A 23925-nucleotide genomic window follows, 5' to 3' on the forward strand; every position below is an offset into this window, starting at 1 on the left:
GGTCTCCTCCACGGCAGAGGTATTAGATATGAGGAGCCACATGCTGTACCAGGCATAGTCATACCTCCTGAATATGCCATGGGAATGCCTTCAACCAGTATGCAGGGAGCTCTGCTGGACCCTGCTTAGCCCACCAACTGAACTTGAACCCACCAGCTTTGCGACCATTGTAAATTCACACCCACACCCAAACCAGACATCCTGGATGCTGAATGGAAGGGGGAAAATCTACATTCCAGTTTGCCGATTCATCGTAGGGGGGAAAATCCCTCTCAGCTCCCAGAACTGGCAATCTGATTAGCCCCAACCATCATAGGAGATATTGGATACTAGATTAAGGATGTGAAGGGAGAGGCTGAAACAGAATGCCCAGAATGGCTACTCCCCTGACGAGCAGACTGTATCACTGCTGTGTCCCTACCTACCACCAGACAGAGCCTGTCACCTGAGCTTGCACCACTCCCACATCAAAGGGCAACAGTGGAGGGTAGGACAAGCCCCAGAGGCTGAACAAGATACAGCATGTCATCCCTCCCACACACACACACTATAAACCCCTCTCCCCCACACACACACTTCGGCATTTTCTGTTGGCTATGTTAGGTAGCTCCCTGCTCAGTATCCCTGCTGGCTTTTGAGAGTCTCACTGTTAGGTGCCTAGCTCCCCGCATGCCTTGTACAGGGAGCCTGGGTACCTAACTTGGAACTGTGGATTCTATTCAGTGGCAGAGCACCTGAAGTTAGGCACTGCAGTGCTGAGTCTAAGTCCTCTTTGTGGATTTAGCTCAAAAGAGTCAAAGGAGAGACGTGAAAAGCATTAGTGCTGATGGGAGACTTACATCTGATGAGAGATTGGAAGATCTAGAATTACATAGTGTGGAAAGGAGAAGAGTCAGGGTGCATGACTAAGCTATTAAAAATGTATGATGGGTGCAAAGGAAATTGAACAATCCCTTCTTTTTACCCCATTTCATACAAGGGATGTATTCATCTTAATTAAGGGCCAGTAAATTTAGAACAAATAAATAGAAATATCTCTTCATGAACATATAATCTCTTTGGAATTCACTCTCACAGGTGGTCAGCAAGTCAGTGTGTCTGAGTAACTTTATAAATCTTGATAAGTAAGCTTGGCAGGATTAGATTTTTATCAGTAAATATTGATATCACCACACACAAGCCAACAAAACGCTATTTCTATCAATAATAATTGAAATGTACAGATAGGTAAAGTAAGGAAAATGCTATTTGAGAACTTCTTAGAGTTTGATTTAAGGATATTCACTTTGTCTGTTTTGATGTTATGTTGACAATTTGTACTTTAATGGTTATAAACTTTAACTTTTTGAATTTGCGTTTACTGTCATTTAATAATTATTGTCCGACCCTCCCCATAATTTTCCACAACTCTGAAAATTTAAATAGATAATCTAAAAATAATTTTGTATATAACGTATACATTTTTGTATTTCTGCAAGAGAAAATAATGGCATCCAAGAATCCTGCTGCAAGGATCAGGAAGGAATATTTTCCTCTGACATGCAGCACTGCAGAATAGGATGGGACATGATGGTGGTACAGAGATAAGGATTTGCTTTCCTCTGAAGTATCATGTGTTTGTCACAGCAAGAGGCAAGATACTGGATTAGATGGATCTATTATGTCAGATCCTATGTTCCTAAAATAAATGGGAGAATGAAGATTGTGATAACTGCTATATTGTGGGATGCACACAGATATCTGATGTAGCTTGATTGAGGGTTGCTTTTAACCAAATAATTATCTTACGGACTCTTTGAGGTGGCTAAGTTGTCAGTTATGAAACAGGGTGGCCTGCAATAGCAAGGGCCTGAACTCAGTGACACAGGAGTTCCCTTCCAGCGCTGTGTCCTGTATTGCTGAAACTTCTATTTTTTATCATCTGCAGTAAGATTCATTGCACAACTTGAATACCATTATTATTATTAAAGTAAATGCCTGCACTGGAGAGCTCATTAAGCTTAACGATGAAGTAAGTGAATGTAGAAGGTATTCTTAAACTGCACAGTAGAAGTGGGTGGGGGAGGGGAGTTAGCAATTTCTTTCAGAAAATCTTTAGATAGCACATTCTAAGGGCTGGATCATGAACCCCTTCCTCACAAAGGTGACCAGTTATCAGGAATAGTCACAATGAAGATAGTTGTGGCAAGCTGATGCTAACGTACTAGCTTTCACCAGTTTTATGAGCCAATTAAAAATCTCTAGTAAGGAACAAGTATTCAGGCCTGTCCTGCTGAAGTTCAACTCTCAAAGTCCAGGTGTAAATCAGGGATGCAGAGGAACTAAAGGACATATCATTTTGAAAATTAAAGTCTGTATTTGCTTTAAAAGGGGCAAACCTTACCTCCTCTAACATATGTGCTTAGGACCTAAAAGGCACCAGGACTGCAGTGTTTCTGCTATATGGGAAGGAGAAGGCTTTGCACAGGCTAAACCATGTTTCTGAACAGAGGGTTTGGGACAGACTAGGGAAGAGCTGGGATATGTGACTGTGAAGGGCAGTGGCCTCTACGTACCACTAAGGACCATGAGCTACGGAAGCTGGGATGGAGATGCAACATAGATGTTCCTCAGCCCTGTGGGGGAAATAATTCCATCCTCCCAAGCTCTGTGGGACTCTCCTGCACAATTTAAACATACTCAGCATTTGCATAGGTTGAAAGAATTTGCCCCCACATATCTCTTTATAACAGGTCTTCTCAATGTTAATTAGACAGTGTGCAGTTTCTGTTATAGTTAAAGAGGAACTCTTATTTGAAGCTACTGTTTTCAGGTGCTCCTAACTCTCCAGAAACATTTCCCTTTGGGTTGAAAGTAAATTTGTTTTTGGTGTATTTATTTAATGTGATCTATTTTGAGAGAACTAACCAGGAAAAGAGACATGTATATGTTAAGGTCATTATCACACTTTTGCAAACTGTTAAGATGCATTTATTCCACAATACGATGCCTTCAGAGCTGGGCACCCAGCCAGCAGCCACTGCTTTCCACTCTGCCTTCAGAGCTGGGCATCCAGAGACCAGATTTCATGGAGGAGATCAGATTTCATGGTCTGAGACACAATTTTTACAGCTGTAAATTTCGTAGACCCCTACTTATAAAGTTTGCAGACAATACCAAACCGGGAGGGGTTGCAAGTGCTTTGGTGGACAGGAATAGAATTCAAAATGATCTTGACAAATTGGAGAAATGGTCTGAAATAAACAGGATGAAGTTTAGTAAGGACAAATGCAAAGTACTATGCTTTGGAAGGAATAATCAATTGTACAAATACAAAATGAAAATTGACTACCAGGAAAGAGTACTGCAGAAAAGGATCTGCAGGTTATAGTGGATCACAAACTAAATATGAGTCAATAGTGTAATACTGTTTAAAAAAATGGAAACTTCATTCTGGGATGTATCAGCAGAAGTGTTGTAAGCAAGACACAAGAAGTAATTCTTCTGCTTTACTCAGCATTAATAAGACCACTGAATTGCAGTGGCCAATTTTAATCACTATGATTTAGGAATGAAGTGGACAAATTGGAGAAAGTCCAGAGGACAACAACAAAAACGATGATACGACTACAAAACATGACCGGTGAGGAAAAAAAGGTATGTTTTTAGTCTGGAGAAAAGAAGACTGAAGTGGGACATAACACTCTTCAAGTATTTAACAGGTTGTTAAATTGTTCTCCATTTCCACTGACGACTGGACAAGAAGTATTGAGTTTAAATTGCAGTAAGGGAGATTTAGATTAGACATTAGGAAAAACTTCCTAACTATCAGGGTACTTAAGCACTGGAACAGATTCCCTAGAAAGGTTGTGGAATCTCCATCGTTACAGGTTGTTAACAGGTAAGACAAACCACCTCTCAAGGATGGTCTAGATAATACAGGTTTCAGAGTAGCAGCCGTGTTAGTCTACATTCGCAAAAAGAAAAGCTCACAGAAGCTTATACTCAAATACATTTGTTAGTCTCTAAGGTGCCACAGGTACTCCTTTTCTAGATAATACGTAGTCCTGCCTTGATGCCAGAGGCAGGTCTAGATGACTTATCGAGGGTCCCTACAGTTCTAAGATTCTTGGCCTTACTTGCTTTTTCTTTAAAGGAAAATAAATGCAAACATCTATGGGCCCAATCCTGCTCCCATTAACTGAAGTTCCCTCATTATGGCATGCACTGCAGTTATGTAGTAAAGCAGAAAAATATACTATAGTTATATACAGTAACAGAAAATACTACATACAATTAGTATTGAAACAATAACTTTGAATGTTATGGTTTTCTGTGTGTGTAGCAAAATCTCAACAGTACCATCCCATTAATGTAGTTTGTGGCATTTAATATATGAGAGTATATAGGTAATGAAGGAAAAGGAGGAGAATCTAGCTGCAGTGTTAACGTTGGGAACAAATCTTCTGTTAAGAATCCAAAACAAAAAAGAGAAAATAAATATCAGTTTGCTGTGAACTGACGTTTATGCATAATGTTCACTGAAGTCATGAATTACCCTAAATCATAGTAGTTAAAAACTTGTATTTGAATTTTAGAAAAACTGATCTTTACGCAGTTTAATTTTGTAACTTCTGAATACAAAAACATAGTGCCTTGAGCCATATTCAAGGAATGTATCATTAAAACTAATGCCCAGTCCAGAGGCAGAAGTTTGACTGAACTGAAAGGAGTCAATTTTTGTGTAATATCAACCAGATGAAAATAGATGGCATTGTCAATTAAAGATTTACCCAAGGCTTTCTTTCATTTCAGTTGTAAGTGTTAGTGGGAATCTTTTTTATCATTTTGTAAATAGATATGATCGTACACATAGAAGGTCATGGAAACAAAGTTCTAACAGCTTCATTTTCCTGTGAGTAAGGGAAAATGTCTTTCATGCACATTAGTGGCATTTTATATACACTACTAAGATGGATGTGCTAAGAATTTAACAAGATAGGTTCTGACAATTTAATAATAAATATCAATAATGACCTCACAGTTCAGAACAACTTGTGTTTCCTCCAGTGATGTCTTTCTTCTAACCCAGTATGCTCCAAATACACTAGTATCACGCAGACGCATAATATGGGGAAGGAAGTTAATGATGCTCAACTCGCTGGCTGAAGCCATTAGGAGTCTAAATCAAATTTCAGCAAGTTAAAAGGCCTGAAGTTATTGACTGGAATGAAGAATAGTTTGTAGCAATACTATGGGAAAACTGTTGTTTTGTGAGTTGAAAAAAATATAACTTTTATTTCCCAATAGTACACAACTTGCAATGCTTTGTAATCTACATGTGTATGTGGCTAGGTACCAGTCTGAATATTTAGCTGTGCCTGCTTGTATTGAAAACAATATATTTAAACTCAGCAGGTCATGTGACTGTCAGATACTTGCAGATCACCATCAGTAAGAACGGGTACTGTCTTGAATGAACAAAACTAACATTTCCATTTTTGCAAGGGGTGAGCTAGATACACCCCTTCTGGTCCGGAGAAGACAATTGCACCTCCTTGTTCCAGCAAAGATTTTTGCACGCAGGCAGAAATAAGTTTTCACTCTCCAAGGAGGAAAGGCAGTTTTTCCACCACCACTCTCTGCAGTGGACATTAAAGCTGCAGAACCCTTCAGAGGCTCCATAGGAGCCCCACCACTGGGCTGCATTGAATCAATGCATCTCTCAGTCAGTACCACCCACCCTTTGCAGGTTCTCTGGTACAGGGTAGAGTGCACGTGTCTTGCAAAACGTTAATCCCCTTTCTCACCTAATAGACTTTCTGCTGCAAGAGTCAGTACTATCAGAAAGTGAATCTGGCTCTCTCTTTCTCTTGTCTCTTGGATCTATTTTTAAAACTGGATCTATTCTGTACTTATCAGATAATTCCTGGGGTCCTGGAGTGTCTTTGGGTATTAAATTTACGTTATTTTGTGTCATTTTTAGAATTTCACACAATTTGTATTTTCTCTAATATTGCTGACAAACCTGAAAGACTGATGAGAAGCAAGGAAATGTGCTCAAGTGCTACACTATGAGTAGAAGAAACTTAAATGTTTCAAATACAATGGATCAAATTCAAACAGGCAGAAATGCCACTGAAGCCAGTTACTAGCTAGGCACAGCTATTGAACACATAGAAGGGCCATAATGCAAAACAATTTTAGGTAACAGTTTTGGATTGGAGGATACAATAATACAGTAATTGTGCTGTTACGTCTCCTGCACTGTTCAGCACAGGAGGGTTACTCCTCACTCCCTGTAGGCAACTCTGATAAATGCAAAAACTCAGGTGTATGAGCTTGCTGTATGACTCTCATTTCCTTAGCTTTGTGTCCATTTCATGGGTGGATTCCTCTTTCAACACTCTTACATTGCTTGTCTGGAGAACACTGTTGCTTCAAGAAGGACTTTTTTTTCTCTGGCCGGTCCATTAAGCCCACCTACTAGAGAGCCAACTGAACAGAGTATCTGTTTAAATTCTTACAGGCTTTTCATTTTATGCAGAGCAGCAGGAGGAATGTTGTGCCTTTTCTGGTGCAGAGCTAAATTTCCCACCAGAGACATATGTCTGCAAAGCGGACCTTCTCTCTGCCTCAGTGGATCCCAAGGGAAATGAGCAAGAAAATGTGGCAGCTACCTTCTCTCAGCACCAGGCAAGTATAGCAGGACATTTTTGTGACAACTACAGCACTAAAGAACACGCTTCACTCCCAGTCCAGCTAGACCAAAGCTGCCAAGAGATTTCCAGCTGAGCCACTGAGCATAAAGTTGCTTCCATTCCCCATAGCCCCCACCACAAGCATGGATAGATGTAAACAATAGGTGGTAGGCCTAGACTAAGCAATTGCTTGGTTCATTACCAACATTTAAATGCAATTCTGACACCCTGCCAAAGGCAGAATCAAAAAGAAATGCCATAGGAATTCATTCAGTGAAATCTAGAATTTCTTCAAGTCCAAGTGCAAGATTCTAAAGCTCTGACTAAACACTGTCTTCAGTGCTGCCTTCCTGGGCATTTTATCATCTTAGATTTTTTTTCAAATTTTTTATTTAAGAGATGCCAGCACCATTCTTTGGCTATCACTAAAACTGAGCCCACACTAGAACCCTAGCTCCAAACCCTCTGTGCTCGCTTTGTAAATGTCCAGATCAAAACACTGCAGTTCTGGCCTTTCTTTGTGTTGTGCCTAAGCTGAAAACATGAATCTGAACACCTCTGTATTTGAAGAAAGCTTGGAAGCTGATCCAGACTTTACATCTCAAGCCTGTCTTTAGCTATTACTGTTGTTGCCTTGGTTCCTCTGGGTGACATTTGCCTTTCCCCACTAGAGCTGCTGTTTTGCTTCTTGTGCTCCACTGGGGAGCTGTTTATTATTAGTAGTATTAATGTAGCACGTAAGTGCCCTGGTCATGGACCAGGACCCCATTATGCTAGGTGCTGTACAACAAGGCAGTCCTTGTCCCAAAAGAGCTTACAATTTAAGTATCAGACCATAGATAAGGTGGATGAGACAGACAAATGGGGGAGTACAAGGAAAAACGGAGACGACTGGTCAGTGTGTTAGGCAATGGTCTCGGAACACGGGCAGCCTAACCATTGTCAGGTGTGGTTTTTTGTAGGTATCACTACAGAGGAAGGTTTTAAGGAGGGAATTGAAGTAGGATAATGAGGTAGCTTTGCATATATTTACACGGAGATCCTCTGAGTATGAAGGGCAGCATGACAGAAAGCATGTAGATGCTTGTTTGAAAATTTAACAGGCGGGGGATGGATGCTGGTTTCATGGACCAGTCAGAAGCAGGAGTCAGTGTCTTGATAGTGAGAGAAAATAGGTGTGGTGGGGATGGATGGTAAAAGACCTTGAAATGTGAAGACAAGCAGCTTTTGTTTAATGCAGTAGCAATGAGGGAGGCAGTGGAGGGATACAAAGAGAGGGGCAACATGGCCAAAGCGATGAGCTAGGAAAATGATCTTTGCAGCAGCATTCTCAATAGACATGAGTGGGGCAAAATTAAATTTGTCAAGACCAGCAAAGAGGATGTTGCAGTAGTAGAGACATGAGATGATGAGAGCCTGGATAAGAGTTTTAGTTCTGTGGATGGATAGGAAAGACTGTATCTTAGAGATGTTATCCAGAAAGACTCTGCAAGATCTAGAGGTAGCCTGGATGTGAGCACCTAGAGAGAGGTCCAAATTGAAGATGACAGCCAGTACAACCTTTTTTTTTTCTTTTTTTTTTTTTTTTTTTGGTGGGGAAGATTTCAATGCTTCACTTTTACTGTTATCTCAAAAAAAATGTTGTTGTTATTTTACCTCTCTTTGCTGGATTGGGAGGCTGTAGGCCTTTAAAGTTCCAGACTGGTGCCAGAAACTTATACCCAGGTAATCAGGTATGATTCTTCTCTCACTCATGCCCATTTTTCACTGTTGCAAGTCCATTTGCTTCAGGATAGCAATTTATGATTCACATTGGTGTAAATGAGTAGAGAATTAGGCTCTCAATATTTTTAACAAATACCTAAACCCAAAAATGGGTCAGATACATACACATATGTCTTCTAACAATGGGTCTTATTTTAGATTTGTGGCATTAAGCAAGATTCCTGGTAATTGATTTTGCAAGACATAGCATAGACCAACATTTGAACTAGAAATTGTATGATCTTGAAGCTCATTCATGTTTGTTCTATTAGGGAGGACCGGGTCTATAATGAAGATATGAGGAATGATCTTTTTTGTTTTGCAAATATTACTGAAACATCATCCTACAGTACAGGTAAAATGTAGATCAATGGTCAAGGGAAAATGTCCGCTTGTGAATGATTGTCAGGCTTTTGCTTCAGAAATTAGCCACTCTCTAATGTGTGCTCCACTGACATCATAGACTTTTGAGAAATGATGCCTGCAGATGTGAGAGCTATCATACAGTCAGATCCATTCCAACATTTGTCACTCTGCATGAGTGAAGGTCTGAGAATTTGTCATACCTTGGTATTCATAGAGTTCACTTAATGATGTAAGCATGTTGTTATACATCACGCTGGCTATAGTGTACATTTACTATAAAATTCAAACTCTCCCAGTTTCTGACCATGAAAAATAGGTATTGACCAGAACCTCGGAAAACTCCTGGTCCCATTAAAGTCAATGGGAGATTTACCATTGACTTCAATGAAATGGGGTGAAATCTGCACTTGTGTCAGTAGATAGGCCAAACAGATCTGTTGACACTTTTGGAGAATAGAAGAATCTAGGCAGGTCATCATTTTACTGTCTAGTTTGCTGGAAACCCCTCTAATGCATAATTTACAGTGCTCCTGAAAAACAAATATCATGCTCCTAATTCTGCTTTTACCAACAGCTATCCACTTTCATTAAATAAAATAGATGTGTTGCGTACAATTTTGCCCTGCAACTTCTGAGTTCCTAGAACACTTATGTGAAAATATTTAACTGCATATCTGCTCATAATTTATTCTATTCTATTTTGTGAACATTTATTATGAAATAAAATGGAAATAATTTACAGGGAAACCTGTATTAAGCAACCACTTGGCAAGAGGCTGAGAAAAAACAATTTCCTAAGGCAGGTGGACCTTTACTTAAGGTGTTTGTGAACTGTACTGGGAAGACTGAATAAAATCACATAATTAAATTCTATGTAATGGATACAAAATTATTTTATTATATACGTTATTGTTTAAAATACTTCAATCTACTTTACTTAAAACATGCTTTCATTTAAAATATACCATCACCCAGAATACCAGCACCGTATTAAATATAGTGTTTTAAGAATTTGTGGTGCTGTTAGAAAAATAATGCAGGAGAGCTCATTAAAAAGAGTTTTAATGGAATGTCAGTTATAAAAATTAGCACAAAAGCCACATTTTAAAAGGCTGTCTCTAAATTTGTGCCTATGATTTTGCAATTATTTAATGCTTATTTACATATGCAAATCAGGTATATTTCTACATGAGATGAGTATGTGAATTCTATTTGCACTGGACAAAGGAAGGGTTATGCACACTGTAAAACTATATACACAATTATAGGCTGTCTTGAAAAATTGGCACAGTTAGTTTATGAGCTCAGGATAGCTACAGGGGTGAAAGTAAGGCAGTCCGAACCGGTACAGCATACCGGTACAAAGTGGCCACCAGGACCAGCCCGTACCACTGACTTTAAAGTGCGGCCGCATCGCTGTTCCTTTTGCGCCCCCCATCGGCGGCCCTGCCACATTCCTACCAGCAGGGCTGCCAATGGGGCGGGGGCGCAAAAGGGGCAGCGATGACCTGGCAGGGGTGCCGATGGGGGGTGCAAAAGGGGCAGTGACATTAAAGCCCTGGGCCCTTTAAATCGCCACTGGAGCCCTGGGCGGTGCGGATCAGGGAGCGCAGATGGACTGGCTGGGGGGCGCTGACCCCCAGCGCCACCCCTTCTGCCGGAGGCTCTGCCCCTTCTGGGGGGGGGGGGAGGCCAGAGTGGCCCCCTACCAGTAAGAGCTCCATTTTACTTTCACCCCTGGATAGCTAGAATGGGTTAGTAAATTCTGAATTTATTCTGTTCTCTGTGTGATAAATTCCTCCTTTTCTGAAATGGCTACAAGTCATCATGTTTAGATGTTCTACAAAGTCTTGGAAATTAATTAGCAGGCCTTGCTGCTCTCTAATTCTTGTAAAAAATAAAAACCTGGTTGGCAGATTCTGTTCTAAAGATAGATCAAGATGGCTGAAGACCATGATAGCATTCAAGAGTACATCCGAAAGTTACCTTTTAACTGTACTAACAGTATACTGGTTTTGTTCTGTATTAGTCCTTTCAACTTGGTCTGTGAATAATAACTGGAATTCCCAAGTGTTCTTAAAAACTTGATGTTTACCAACACAAAATATGCAATTTAAAATAAAGTATAGTCTAACAGGCAGGAATGAGCCGAACCAAACGGTGTAAACTCCAGATAGAGTTTATTACTGCTTTGAAATTCCAAAAGCTGTGTGCACTTCCCCCATTTGTTTTGTTTCTGATGAAATAAGATTCCCCTGAAGAGAGAGCAGGAGCTTGAAGCAGTAATTTAGTTTATTGTTGCCTTAGTTTTGCATAATGTTCAAAGTACAATAATTGAAATACATTTTTCAGTTTTTCAGTTTGTCATCTTAAAATAAGACTTTCTTGCGACTGGGAATTGTGCTTTTATCCAGCAGATATAATTCCAACAGAAAATATTGTTGGATTTTTTTGTCCATTGTTAATTATGGAAAAAATGGGGGAGGGTATGATTATGCAACATTATGCCATCATTTAACATAACAGTATAGATTATCTATGCCTCTGTTTCCTGATCTTTAAAATGGGAATACCACATCTCAGTTCAAGTGGAAGGCCCTCTGGAAGTGCAAAGTATGATAATAATTCAATGTATTTATAATAACGATAAAACGTTAAAATCCCAATTTAAATTAATGTGCTATCTCTGTCAACTATTTATTATTAAAAGAATAAACATCATTTGTTTTCTTCCATGGTAGTGCAAAGAAGAAATCCACAAGTAATATTCTACCTTTCCTCTTTTGAACAAAGGTAAAAAGTGTGCATTTTCACGCATACCATCATGATGTGATTCTGTCATATTTCACTAGCCCAACAGAGCAGTCTAAATTAGTATTTACAGGAGAGCCCTCCAACAAACACCTTGATGCTTCATGAAGCAGTTCTGATGATTCAAGAGAGAGCATTCCGTCCCGCAGGCCATTAGAAGGCATTTCCCTAGCATGCTGGTGGCAGTTTGGAGCTGCTACAGGCACATGATAATAATTCCAATTCAGGTAATTGCATTTTTTTTTTACCTGAATTCCCTTAATTTCAATTGGATACAGTATTCTTTTTTGCTTTTTGATTCTACCCTGTGATTTGCCATTTAAACAGCTGCTTCATTCCATCATGCCAGTGGCAGGTGAACTATTCTTTGCACATTACTGCTTCAGAGGGATGGTCTCAGACTTCAAGTTATTAATATTTGGGAAGTGTTTTGAGAAACGATGATGAAAGATAGTACAGAGGGATTATTGGGATTAAATAATAGCATTCCTGAGCTGAGGCACAGAGTTCACCACTACTGACTTTCTAGTGATTTTCATTGTGGCCTCTTTGTGATACATTTGACAGTTTAGATTTCAGGGCTATAATTTTAAGAGAACATGGTGATCCTCAGAGCAGTTGATTTCCATTGCTGGTTAAAAGTCCTTGCTCAGATTCTGCACTGACTCCCTGTGCACTCCCACTGCCCTCCCCCTGTGTGACTTCACCCAGATTCAAAGGTGAGGCTAAGGGTTGATTAATTTACATGCTAGGGGGAGATTGGTCAGAAAATGTGTGCAGAGTATAAAGCTATGTCTACACTTCTGGTGGTATGTGGAGTGTATAAACTACACACACCCCTAGCACTGGTATAAATAGAGCCTTCTCTGCAGCTCTCAGCAATGCTCCCTTGCCAGGGCTGGGATTTGGAAGAAGTGAAGACACTTCCTCCTGGCTCCCCCATGCCTTGAGGGCGTGAGAGACTCCAGCTTCCCTTTCCTTCATTTCCTCCAGCACTAGAATAGGAGTGAGGGAGCAGAGCCTCTGAAGAAGAAGAAGCTTAAAGAGAGAATCAGAACAGGGAGCAGCACCAGCAACATCTGGGAAGAGACTTATTTGTGGGGTGAAATTGGTGTGGAGGTTCAGATAGGGCAGAACTAATGGGGAGAGATTAGGGCTGCATGTGTTGGTGGTGAGCAGATGAGTTTCACTGGACTGGTCTGTGCTTGGGAGGGATCCAGGACAAATGAAATGGCTGAGGGCACAAATGAATGTACTTGGTGTGTCTCAGTATATGGGGAGAAGGAGGCAGATGAATTCACTGAGGAGTCTATGTTAATGAGGGAGTCTGTGGGATCTTTGTATAGGGGCAAATACATTAATTGAGGAGAACTTAGAGCAAATTAATTAGGGAAATTTCCATATTTATTGAGGGTAGCAGAATTGATTGTTTTGGAGGGAAGGATGAGAGAGTGAGGGAAACAGAAGAATTTAGAATGAGGAAAAGTGGAGGCAAGCATAGGAGTGAAACCAGGGGTAAACTTCAAGGTGCAAAGAGAGACTTTGCCTCTCTGCACTAGGAGTTGCACTGATACAGCTTCATTGACGGCTGTAAACAGGGCAAATCCCCAGTCTAGACAAAGTGAAACTCTGTGTGTGTGTGTCAGAAAAATACTGGGGCTAGAGAGGCTGTCTGTAGAAGTTGGCAGGTATATTACAAAAGAGCTGATTTGGGAATTGGTGGATTAATTTGTAGTTGGGGACTGCTTTATATTACAACCTCCTCTTAGTTGTTTTACCTATTATAACCTGCTTCTACTCTCTTGGCTCATAATCTACTCCACTATATTTCTCTTCCATGGGATTTGCATCTGCTTATTCCAGGCTGTACTTGGAACAGTATTTATAGTTACAAACATACATACACTTGGCACAAAACAACCTCCAGCCAAGTTACAGAGCTATTTCTGCAAGACATGTGTGTTGTTCAAAGTAGTAAAGTGGACTGGGCATAATTTGTAGAAAAAGATCACTTCTGTTTGTCAGAAGAGAACATGGAAATAGAGCTGTTCAAATAACGTTTTTTTGTTTCGGAATCCAAAATGTTTTATTTCATTTGCAGGGTTTTTTAAAATCTTTTTTTCCCTGCCTATAAAATCACAGGGCATTTCAGATTTAAAAAATTGAAAGTTTAGTTTGAAAATGTTGAAACTAAAGTTAGATTTTTCTTAATTTTTTATTTCTATTGTTCAGCCAAAACAACTCCGTGAATTCAACCAGAGTTCGCAAACTGTTTTAGTCAATACAAATCTGTATTAGTTAAAAAAAAAAAAAAAAAAAGGTTTTGCACAACAAATTTTGACCAGCTCTACATGAAAGTATATATAAGTGACTAAAAACAAGATTTAAGGTAACTTTATCTTTAGACTTTAAAGAAAGCCTTCAAACAGCTTCTAGTTTTATTGTGCTAGATACTAATCCAGTCTTACTTCCTTTTAGCAATTGCAGATACCATGACTATGAACGGGCCTTTCTGGATTCATTTACAGATGTATTCTAAATTTTAAACGTTGTATCTGGCTGCCCTTGTTCAGACATTAGAAACTGAATTTGTTCTAAAATCCGTTTCTTTTTTCAACTCCTAGATGGAAAAAGCATGACTTTAAAGTGATGCTCTTCAGTAAACAATTGATGATGCCTTGACAGTTTACCAGTCTATGGTAACAGACTCTTTATATAACCATGAACTAAAATAGCTGTACTATATTCATCACATTTATCAAGAATGGTGATTCATCTGATGCCTTTCATATTTCTTCAGTGAAGGAGAAACTTCTTAAAAAAATGCTTTTGAAACACACAGTAGTAACTCCTTGGGGTTTGTTTTATTGTTGTTTTCAGGGTGCAGGGTGCACTGCGCTGGTGGTAGCTGTGGTTGCAAGGAAGTTAGAACTTACCAAAGCTGAAAAACATGTGCATAATTTCATGATGGATACCCAGCTAACTAAAAGAGTAAGTTATACCTGCAGATCTTTATATTCCCCACTGAAAAGGGAATGTTGTTTAATGTATTTCTGAGACGCGTTGGGGAAAAAATATAATCTTCTTTCTTCTACTTCTCTTTGGGCCTTCTTCTGCAAGGTGCTGGGTGCCTTTTGGGGAGTACTGAGCACCTGAACTTCCATTGACTTCAACGGAAGTTGCAGGTTCTCACTCCTAATGAGGATTTGGTGCAATGGCAATAGATTTGAAGATTCTTTTACAGCGGGACGTATTGAAACTAGACCAAAGCTGAAAGGTAACTGAGGTAACCAGCAAAGAGCAGAATATTATTCTGAAAGACAACTTTATTATGTATTAAACTAGACTGAGTTTTGTGCAGCATATGACAGGAAAAAACTACAGCATATAGGTAATTCTTGTAGTTCTATTAGATTATATGAATTAAAAAAGTGATATAGATCGAAATCCTGAAATCCAAACATACACAAGTAGAAAAACTGTTCTTTTGTAAAAGAACGAGAGATGCTTCCTTACGTGTGAGAACATCTTGAAAAACAGAATTAAAAATATTCACAAATGACTTTTTGGTCAAGTCTTTGCTATTGCTTCATTTACTGAACACATGGGGTTATTCAATCAGCCACTTGCAATAATGTAGCAATCTCATACACCCATTAAAGATATTTCACAGATGGAAGCTAAAATTCAATAAGAAAATGTTTTTAATTAATTGATTTTAAAAATAACCATGTCAAGAAAATATAAGCATCACAGCTAAGAAGACAGTGAAGATTTACAATCCAGGAAGAATATGTTTATGCAAAGGGAACAAATAATGGAGTTTACCTTTCTCATTTGATCAGTCTCATTCATTTCAGGGGGATTATTTATGTGAGACAAGTCTGCTCAGTCAGACCCAAAAGCAGGAAAAACAACCTGGCAGATTAGGAAGAAGGTGGTGATAGTCACATAGGTATTAAGAAACTGAACCATGCCAACCATGAATGTGAGTAACAGGAAGATAAAACTCTCCCTCTCTCCTCCCCCCCTCCCAATGTGGAACAAGGTGGGTGAGGTCAATATCTTTTATTGGACCAACTTCTGTTGGGGAGAGAGACAAGCTTTCACCAACAGAAGTTGGTCCAATAAAAGATATTACCTCATCTGCCTTGTCTCTTTAATATCTTTAACAACAAATGAAAATCTAGGCAGTAAAATGGATTCATGCAAATTTGCTAGCTCTTGTGAATTTAGCATTTCAGTCACCTCTCTTTAATCCCAGACTATCTGCCTTCTCTAGCTATCTATTCCTCCAAATAAATCTAAACATCAGCTCAGTGTAATATTTAAATTAGCCTCAGAGCATACTTGTGCAGTAACCTCAGCTACTCAGATAATACAAAGGAAAGCAAACAACCTTCGTGTTTCTGAATATTTGTTAGATCACAAAACACAAGAGGTGGATTTTGCCATAAATCACAAACTGATGGGGTCCAAAGCTAAGGGGAGAGCAAGGACTTCAGTCCTTGAGTGAGGTCCTGAGCCTGATTCTGCTTCCATTGACATAAGTGGCAAAGCTCCCAGTGACTACAGTGATACATGATTGGGACCGTTGTCTCTGAGCGCTCCTGCTAGTTGCAGGATCTGCATTGTTACCTTGTGTATACTATAATTTAGCTTGACTACGGCAATGGTGGATATGATAGAAACATAGGTAGAGAGGGATAAGGAGAGAGATAAGAGCTACAATAGAATTCTCTATATTTACCTTAGGAAGTATCCTATCAATTAACATTAGTCATCAATACATTGAAATGCTTTGTCAGTATTTGTATAAGTATTGTGAGTGCCACACTGGGGACATCAGAGGGCATAGGAGAACTGTAGGTCTCCTTACATTTTATATTGTGAATATCATTTTATAGAGACCCTCATTTTAGAAAAATACAAAGCAGACATGAATCATATACCGTAAACATAGCTGTAAGGTTTTGACAATATGCTTATCTCAGAGAAAGTGGAGGGACAAAAATGGGAAAACCAGAACAAAGAAAAACAGAAACACTTATTTGAGCATCTCTTGAATTTATCACAGAGGAAAAGACTGTTAAATCACTATTAGAAGTGAGAGGGAGAAATCCTACAAGAAGGAAGTGAGCAGAAGAGACAAACTTGTAATAGGGAAATCTATTTTTGGTCCTGTACAATCTGTCCAGTTAAATACTGGACATGTAACGTTTTAATGTCTGTTTCATATAATTTACACATACTGAGAACACCAAATGGGTCAAGTTCCTATCAGAAACAGATGTGATTCTCAGCCACAGAGGAAGCTGTTACAAATATCACTTTTAGAAGAAGCATAAATTTATTAGACAGGCCTCATTGTCTCTGGTCATGTCATCACATTTCCTGCATCACTGCTGTAGCTTCATACAGCACCCCTACCCCACAGATATCTAGGACCATGAGTGCTTCTGAAAGATGGTGTACACCAGAGAAAATTCAAAGAGACATTAATGCTATTTTTGTGAGTCTGGTGTTTTCTTTTATTAAACAGGTGAAAAATGCAGCTGCCAATGTACTCAGGGAAACATGGTTAATTTATAAAAATACAAAGCTGGTTAAAAAGATAGACCATGCAAAAGTAAGGAAACATCAACGCAAATTCTTGCAAGCTATTCATCAGTAAGTACTATTTTGGTTTGGTTTTTCTGTCCAGACTTATCTATCCTCACCCCGGAACTTTGCTCTGGGTTCTGAATTTTCTCTTTCTCGTAGAATAAAGCAAAATAAGATTTTAGAGTAGCGTTTATTCACAAAAGAAGCTGGGCCAGGAGTGCATAGCTATGATCTGAATTTTTGTAAACATTTTCCTGGAATTCTCTATCATGCTTCATAAATTAGCATGAAGATTTTAATGTTATGTTATTACCAGGAGTTTGTTGTTACTATTGTATGAATTGGCTTAAAAGCAGTTGACTCCTTTTATCACTGAAGAAAACAGAAATGAAACAAGTATGTCAGTTTCATTTAAAGCAAATATTTTAATCCTTTCATGTCAGAATAATCTAATCACTTTAAAATAGAGGCTATTACTACAACTAATATTTAATGAAAAGATAATAGACCAGATTCTCTGGCCCTTAGAGCTGCTCCAACAGCTCAAAGGGAACAAAAATGTAATTGCCTGGTCTCAGCTGGGGATTTCCTTGGTATGGGAGAGTCCTCAGTGGGTGTAGTTGGCATAGCTGACTCCTACACTACCCCCTGGCATCTGGGCAGGGAAGTAGCATGGCCAGAGCATGCTGTATTCTGGCAATCCCTAGATTGCCCCTTTGGAGTTTTTACCAGCATAAGTTAGATCAGCCCCTAGCCTGCCCTGATCCCCATCAGGGGATAAAATCAGTCTGAGAATCAGGAGTGATAAAGACAGAGACTGGACAAGATTCTCTGTTGGGCCCAGTCGTAGTAGTAAGCTGAATCATCATAATACAGCCCCTGAAACTCTGCTACGTTCTAAATTTGGCCTAAAATTCACAGTAAGTGTTTGTCATAAAGCAGATCCACAGCCAGGAGGATGGACCAAGACTCCTCACATGAGTAACTTTTGGGCTTCAAAGTAAAGACATGCAGTGCATGAGGACTAGCGTTCCTCCAACCCACAGATAGAGCATGTTAGCAGATAGTTTCCTGAGCTACATGGAATGAAAATGCAGATCCCAGGGGGTTGCTAGGACGTCTGGCACCTTCACACCTGCTCTGGGACCTCCTGCTGACCCTTCCAGCTGCATGGCAACCCAGCTCATTGAAGCCTTTGGTACCTGCCATGAGTTGAGCTTCCATAACTTAGTGAGGAAAAGTTAGCTCAGCCTCTGGTTGTACTGGTTTTTTAAATAAATTCTAAATGCAGGTTGATGTGGGCTTGTGCACATCCCATACCCACTCCCCCACCCCAAGCCCCCCAACCTCTGCCTACATGTGGTCCAAGCCACAGGAAGGGATGGTGTTGGCTGGCTCACATATATTCACTCTCACTGCTCAGGAGGTGGAAGGTCTGCAGGAGGAGATTTCCCTTCCTGTGTGGATATAGGGACTGGGAGCACAATCTGGCCATTAATTTTCTCATCTATAAATTGGGGATAATATTTGCTTCACTTCAGATTAGTTAATGTTTGTGCAGTGCACTGAAGGTGTTTAAGTACTGTACAAACACTGCATGTTGGTTCACTTTAGCAAAGTTGCAAATTTTAATGTACAACTGTTGTAAACACTTATAATAGAAATACTTTTATGTAAAAAGCCCACAAAAGATTAGGATTTGGTAGGTTAAGATTGGGTTCTGAAATGTATTTACTCAGCTTTGTCATCCTGTGCACCAGGGATGGATGGTGGGGCCGCACGGTGTGCACGCACATTTTACATCTGTCCTTTGTCCACATAAGATATTCCTTCGTTTTAACCTTGCCATGTATTTTGTATGTGTGTATGCAAAAATGAATTTAAAATAAAAAGTCTGTCTGGCTCAATCTGCAGTCTTACACACCATTCAGACCCCAAAAGAGGTGCACAAGGGTGCAGATATTTGTTCTGCATCTGCCTTAACTATTCAGCAGTCAGTTCAGTTGGGTTGCAGTGGTCATTTTTTCTAGTTATGCCAGTCCAGGACTCTGAGAGCTCATGCTAATGAGTTTCCCTTTGCCCTGCAGCACTTTGCTTCTGATTCAGAAGGATACTTTGCATAATATATTGTATTTTAGCAAAAGATTGGAGGGCCTCTTCTGTGCATACAATGATAACCTGTTAGGAGTATAGCTCCAGAATTCTGCCTTTTTTTTTTTTCTTTTAGTTAGATTACCTGGGCACAATGAAATTTTTTGGTTTTGGTTTACTTCTCTTTTGATTCCTAGCAATATGTCCCTTATCCATCTTTATTCTAGGTTAGTTTTTAATTTTTTAAAACACATTATTCTCTTGTTCTACCACAAATTATTGGACTGGTTTCAGGAATCATGGTTGAAGGTCTATGGCCTGTGTCATACAAGAGGTCAGAATAAATGATCCTTTCTGACCCCTAAAAACTACAGAATCCATGAAATTATTCTGCCTTCAGTACATCTGCCTTCAGCAACTCATAATCCTTTTTCCTCATGTAAATTAAATGGGGTGTGGGGAGAATCACAGGAACCACTAGACATAATTAATAAATGGTATATTCTATACGGATAAGGAAGATCCATGGGTCACAGGCTGGCATAAAGGAAAATGGGAAAGAAATGGAAGGCTTAATGATGTGTAACATTATTGCAAATCCCATCATTATTGTGCAAACAAATCAGGCTTAACCCATGGCTGTTGCTGATCCATAGAAGCCAATGGTGAAACCATGGGACCTGCTGAATTGAACCGACTGTATACCTATGAACACCACCCCCTGTGTTGGTTTGTTCTCGTATATTTTACAGATTGTTTTCTTTTGTTTTGTCTTTTTATTTCAACAAAATGAAAATAGAGCTCGGAAGTAAGTTGTATGGGCTGTTCCTTTCAAATTTGCAGAATTTACCACTGTCTGCATGCAACAAATGGATTCTTTATTTGTGAATTTAATGGTCTGATTGCTGCTGTGAAAATGTGATCCAAAATCATGATCTTTGCTGTGATAAGTGAAGTTCATAAGGAAGGAATTAGAATATCCATATTTTAAGAAAAAAATAAAATCTGCTAACTTCCTTTTAATCTGGCTGTTGCAGCTAAAGAATGATCTTTATGTAATAGCTGTACCTTTGCAGCCCCGGGCCAAATTTTGTCAGCTGGTATTTCTGCTGTTCCATTATCCATGGAATTACATGGGCTTTAAGTCAGCGCAAAGATTAGTCCAGTGTGCTGAAGTGTAAAGAATTGGCAATTGGGTTGTACACAATATATAGTGTCTTCAGAAGCTAGAAAATAAAATGTATATGTATCTTTTCAATGGTTTGAATAAATTCACAACAAAATACTAAGGGTATAATTCTACAGTCAAATCTGTACATACTTTTCAGAGATAAGCATCTTCAGTGAGTCTGTTCTGGGCTGTAATGTTTAACTCATGTTCTTCAGGAGTTTTCCATATTCCAGAAGTGCTTAGCTACAGCTCTGTGCACCAACAATGTTTCAGAAGATGAAGCTCCATCAGGTGATGAAGCTTTGGGTTTGCCCAAAAAAGGGAAGCTAGCCAGCAGACTGACTGAATGTCAGCAGCACACTGCTGCTCCTACCTCAGCAACAGAAATTATTACACACCTTCAGTGGGATATTTTACTCTTTACAGCTTTCTTTTAAGCATGAAGTTGGAAGTCAATATGTTTCTACAAATGAATTGCTTAATGTAAAGATCCAAATACAAACTTCATTTGATAGCTTCTTGTGGATTTTGGAAAATTCCTGAAGTATTTTGGTTACATAAAAATTCCTACTTGAGACACAGAATAAACCTTCCAGCTCCTATATGTTTCATAGTATTTTAATGGCAACTGGAGTCACTTTCCTGAGTTCATTCTGTTGAAATTTCCAAAAAATAAGAACTGCCACTGAACAGGAATCTATTCCCTAATTATGCATACATGTCTAGCATGCTAGTTACAGTGCATGATATTTCTCCATTTGTATCATGTGGTGTGACTTCTTTTGAAAATAGTGGTTTTTAAGAATATGCATTAGGCCTCTTGATGTGGTTAGGAGTCCAGTTTCTGCTTGTCAGCTAAAATGAAAAACCTTAGCAAACAATTCACACTTAAATGGTTAAACTCTCATAAAGCTATTGCGGATGAGTACATCTGCAAACCACTCCCATAGCTTGATCTGGAAACCTGAGTTCGTGACAGGGAAGGATGTGGAAAAGTTTTGTAGCCTTGATCATATGGAGAGATCTGCTCAACAACGGAATTAATTACAAAAATCTCACTGACGGTAGAATTTTGCCCTTAGAGTTTTGATTCTCTACCTGTAAAACTGAAATTGTCCTGGCTTTAGGCCTAATTCTCCTTTCACTTATGCTGGTGTAACCCAGGAGCATTGAAGTCAGTGGCATTAAACCAGGGTAAAACCAGTATAAGTGAGAAGAGTCAGGCCCCTAACTTCTTTTATGCGAGAAATCAGAAGTTAGAGGTGTTTTAACTCTTTTATACACTGAAATTTATATTTGTGATACAAAACTAATCTTGTATTTTGAGTAAAAGATTATAAAATGACCCATTCTGTCACACACAAAAAACATTTATCAGTTGGTGTGTTTGATCAGTTTACCATTTGCAGTAAAGCTTGGTAATATCATTAACGTTATCAAATGAATGAGGGTTTTTTTCCTTCTCACTGGTTTTGAGTTCACAAAATAGTTGATTAAAAGTGTCCATTTGTATAGGCCTTGTTGGAAATACAGGCCTTTTAACAAAGCATACAGATTTTTTTTCCTAGTACAGTGTGAGAAACTTAAAGCTTGCATTCCCTCTCTCATTGTATGTGCATAACTGTAATTAACTTAATGCAATTACTCAAGCATCCAGAGGAAAAAATACAGGAGTTTTTACAATGCTGTAGTTTAAGCAGTGCATTTGCATGCTGACATACTAACAGCAGAATTCTGAAAAACATGTTTGATATATATTTTGAAATTTAATGGTATTTAGAGGTAAGTTGAAAGTTAAATTCAGTAGGACAATAAAATTAATATAGTGACAAGTATTCTGGTTATTTAGCTGCTGGTCAGATAAAAGTTTGTTTAAAATTAAAAAGAAACTCACTTATCACTGTATTTTCATCAGGTTCAAACACCTTCTAACCCAATCCATTTCAGACTGAACAGGGCTAATACCTGTATCTAGTCATGTAGGTATAGGAAGATTCTTGACTGTTGTAACATTATTGATGAAATCTGACTTGTTTTGTTTCTCTTCCTATATCTACTTGTCATGATACTGAGGCTTTAAGGAATGTTTTGGCTTTCTTTCATACAGTATGAGTAAATCTTTACCTCCCTTTTTGAATTCAACTTTAACCATGATAAATAATAGTCTTGAGGACATCACATTTTCTTGCTCTTTCTTTTTTGCGGTGTTGAGGAAGCATGCTTCTCATTGTACCAGACACATAACCAGATCTGACTTTATACAAAGTACTCAAGGCATTGTCCATGCAGTTATTTGTTCTTGTAAGTTATATGCATGCTATTTAGAAGACCTAATATGGAAAAAAAACGTATCTGACCTCAGATTCCACCTTTTTAGATTACGAAGTGTAAAAATGGAGCAAAGGAAACTGAACGATCAAGCAAACACTTTGGTGGACCTGGCAAAGGTTAGTAGGCAATTAACATTTCATTTGTTCTTTTGTAAAGTAACATTTATCTTCTCAAAAGGAATAGTTCAGAATAAAAAGCTCATCTCTTCACTGTAGTTCACAGGTACACATACACACTCTTCCTTAGTCAGTCATTATAGGAAAATAGGCCAATTGTCTTGTCTTCTGTGGTAAATTATGTTAAAGCCAGTATCATTCTGTCTGAAATGGCAAATACTTGATACTTCAGAAAAAAGGCAAAGTCCTTGTATAATGCATATAACAAGGAGCCTGATCCGATGTTTAGCCTCTTTCAGGAATGGGCCATGTTTGTATCATGCTATATATGTGAAAGAGTAAATTCTTCCCTATATTTACATATTATGTGAGAGGGAGCATAGCCTACTGGTTACTGTGGGGGACTGGAACGCAGGAGTTCTGGGTTCATGTCCAGCACTGCTACTGTGACCTTGGGCAAATTACATTACATCTGTGTTTCTGGTCCATATCTGTAAAATAGGGATAATACTTACCTACTTTGCTAGTGTGTTATGAAGCTTGATTAATTAAACTTCTTAAAACCCTTTGAGATCTTCAGATGAAAGGTGTCATTCAAGTGCAAAGTATTATTATATCATGTGTTTTCTGTAGAGAATAATAATCAGATTTATAGGATTGAGGCCCAAAATGTACAAGGTTTCACATCCACATATGTTTATATAGCAGCTGCTCAATCTGAACTTCATATGTCACTAAGCGAGAGTGTATATATTTTAAATAAATATCTCCGACATCTGTCCCAGATTCTTTGAATCCACATTTGTTCAGTGCTTGCCTTTATGAACAGCCTGAATCCTTCAGTATGCATCCCACTCGGGCAAAATTCCCCAGCTTGCCTAAACTAAAAATAAAAGGGTACCCAGCTAACTACTGTGGATGCACTTCAAGCACTTCCTATTTATGTCAACTAATAAAGACAACAGATCTGTCCATGAGACACATATATAGT

The 23925-nt window shown here is 38.8% G+C and overlaps 1 protein-coding gene across 2 annotated transcripts in view; it reads left to right on the forward strand.

Moving 5' to 3' along the window:
• The window catches only part of KCNN2 (potassium calcium-activated channel subfamily N member 2), a 109035-nt gene that overhangs the window by 83586 nt on the left and 1524 nt on the right, over positions 1-23925 (forward strand). For both annotated transcript variants that reach the window (XM_077816347.1, XM_077816348.1), the window contains exons 6-8: positions 14502-14612; positions 17164-17291; positions 22865-22934. In XM_077816347.1, coding sequence (XP_077672473.1) covers positions 14502-14612; positions 17164-17291; positions 22865-22934 — 309 coding nt within the window. The remainder of the gene's footprint in view (positions 1-14501; positions 14613-17163; positions 17292-22864; positions 22935-23925) is intronic.

This window comes from Eretmochelys imbricata, chromosome 5 (assembly GCF_965152235.1).
Source record: "Eretmochelys imbricata isolate rEreImb1 chromosome 5, rEreImb1.hap1, whole genome shotgun sequence".
NCBI classification, from domain to species: Eukaryota; Metazoa; Chordata; order Testudines; family Cheloniidae; genus Eretmochelys; species Eretmochelys imbricata.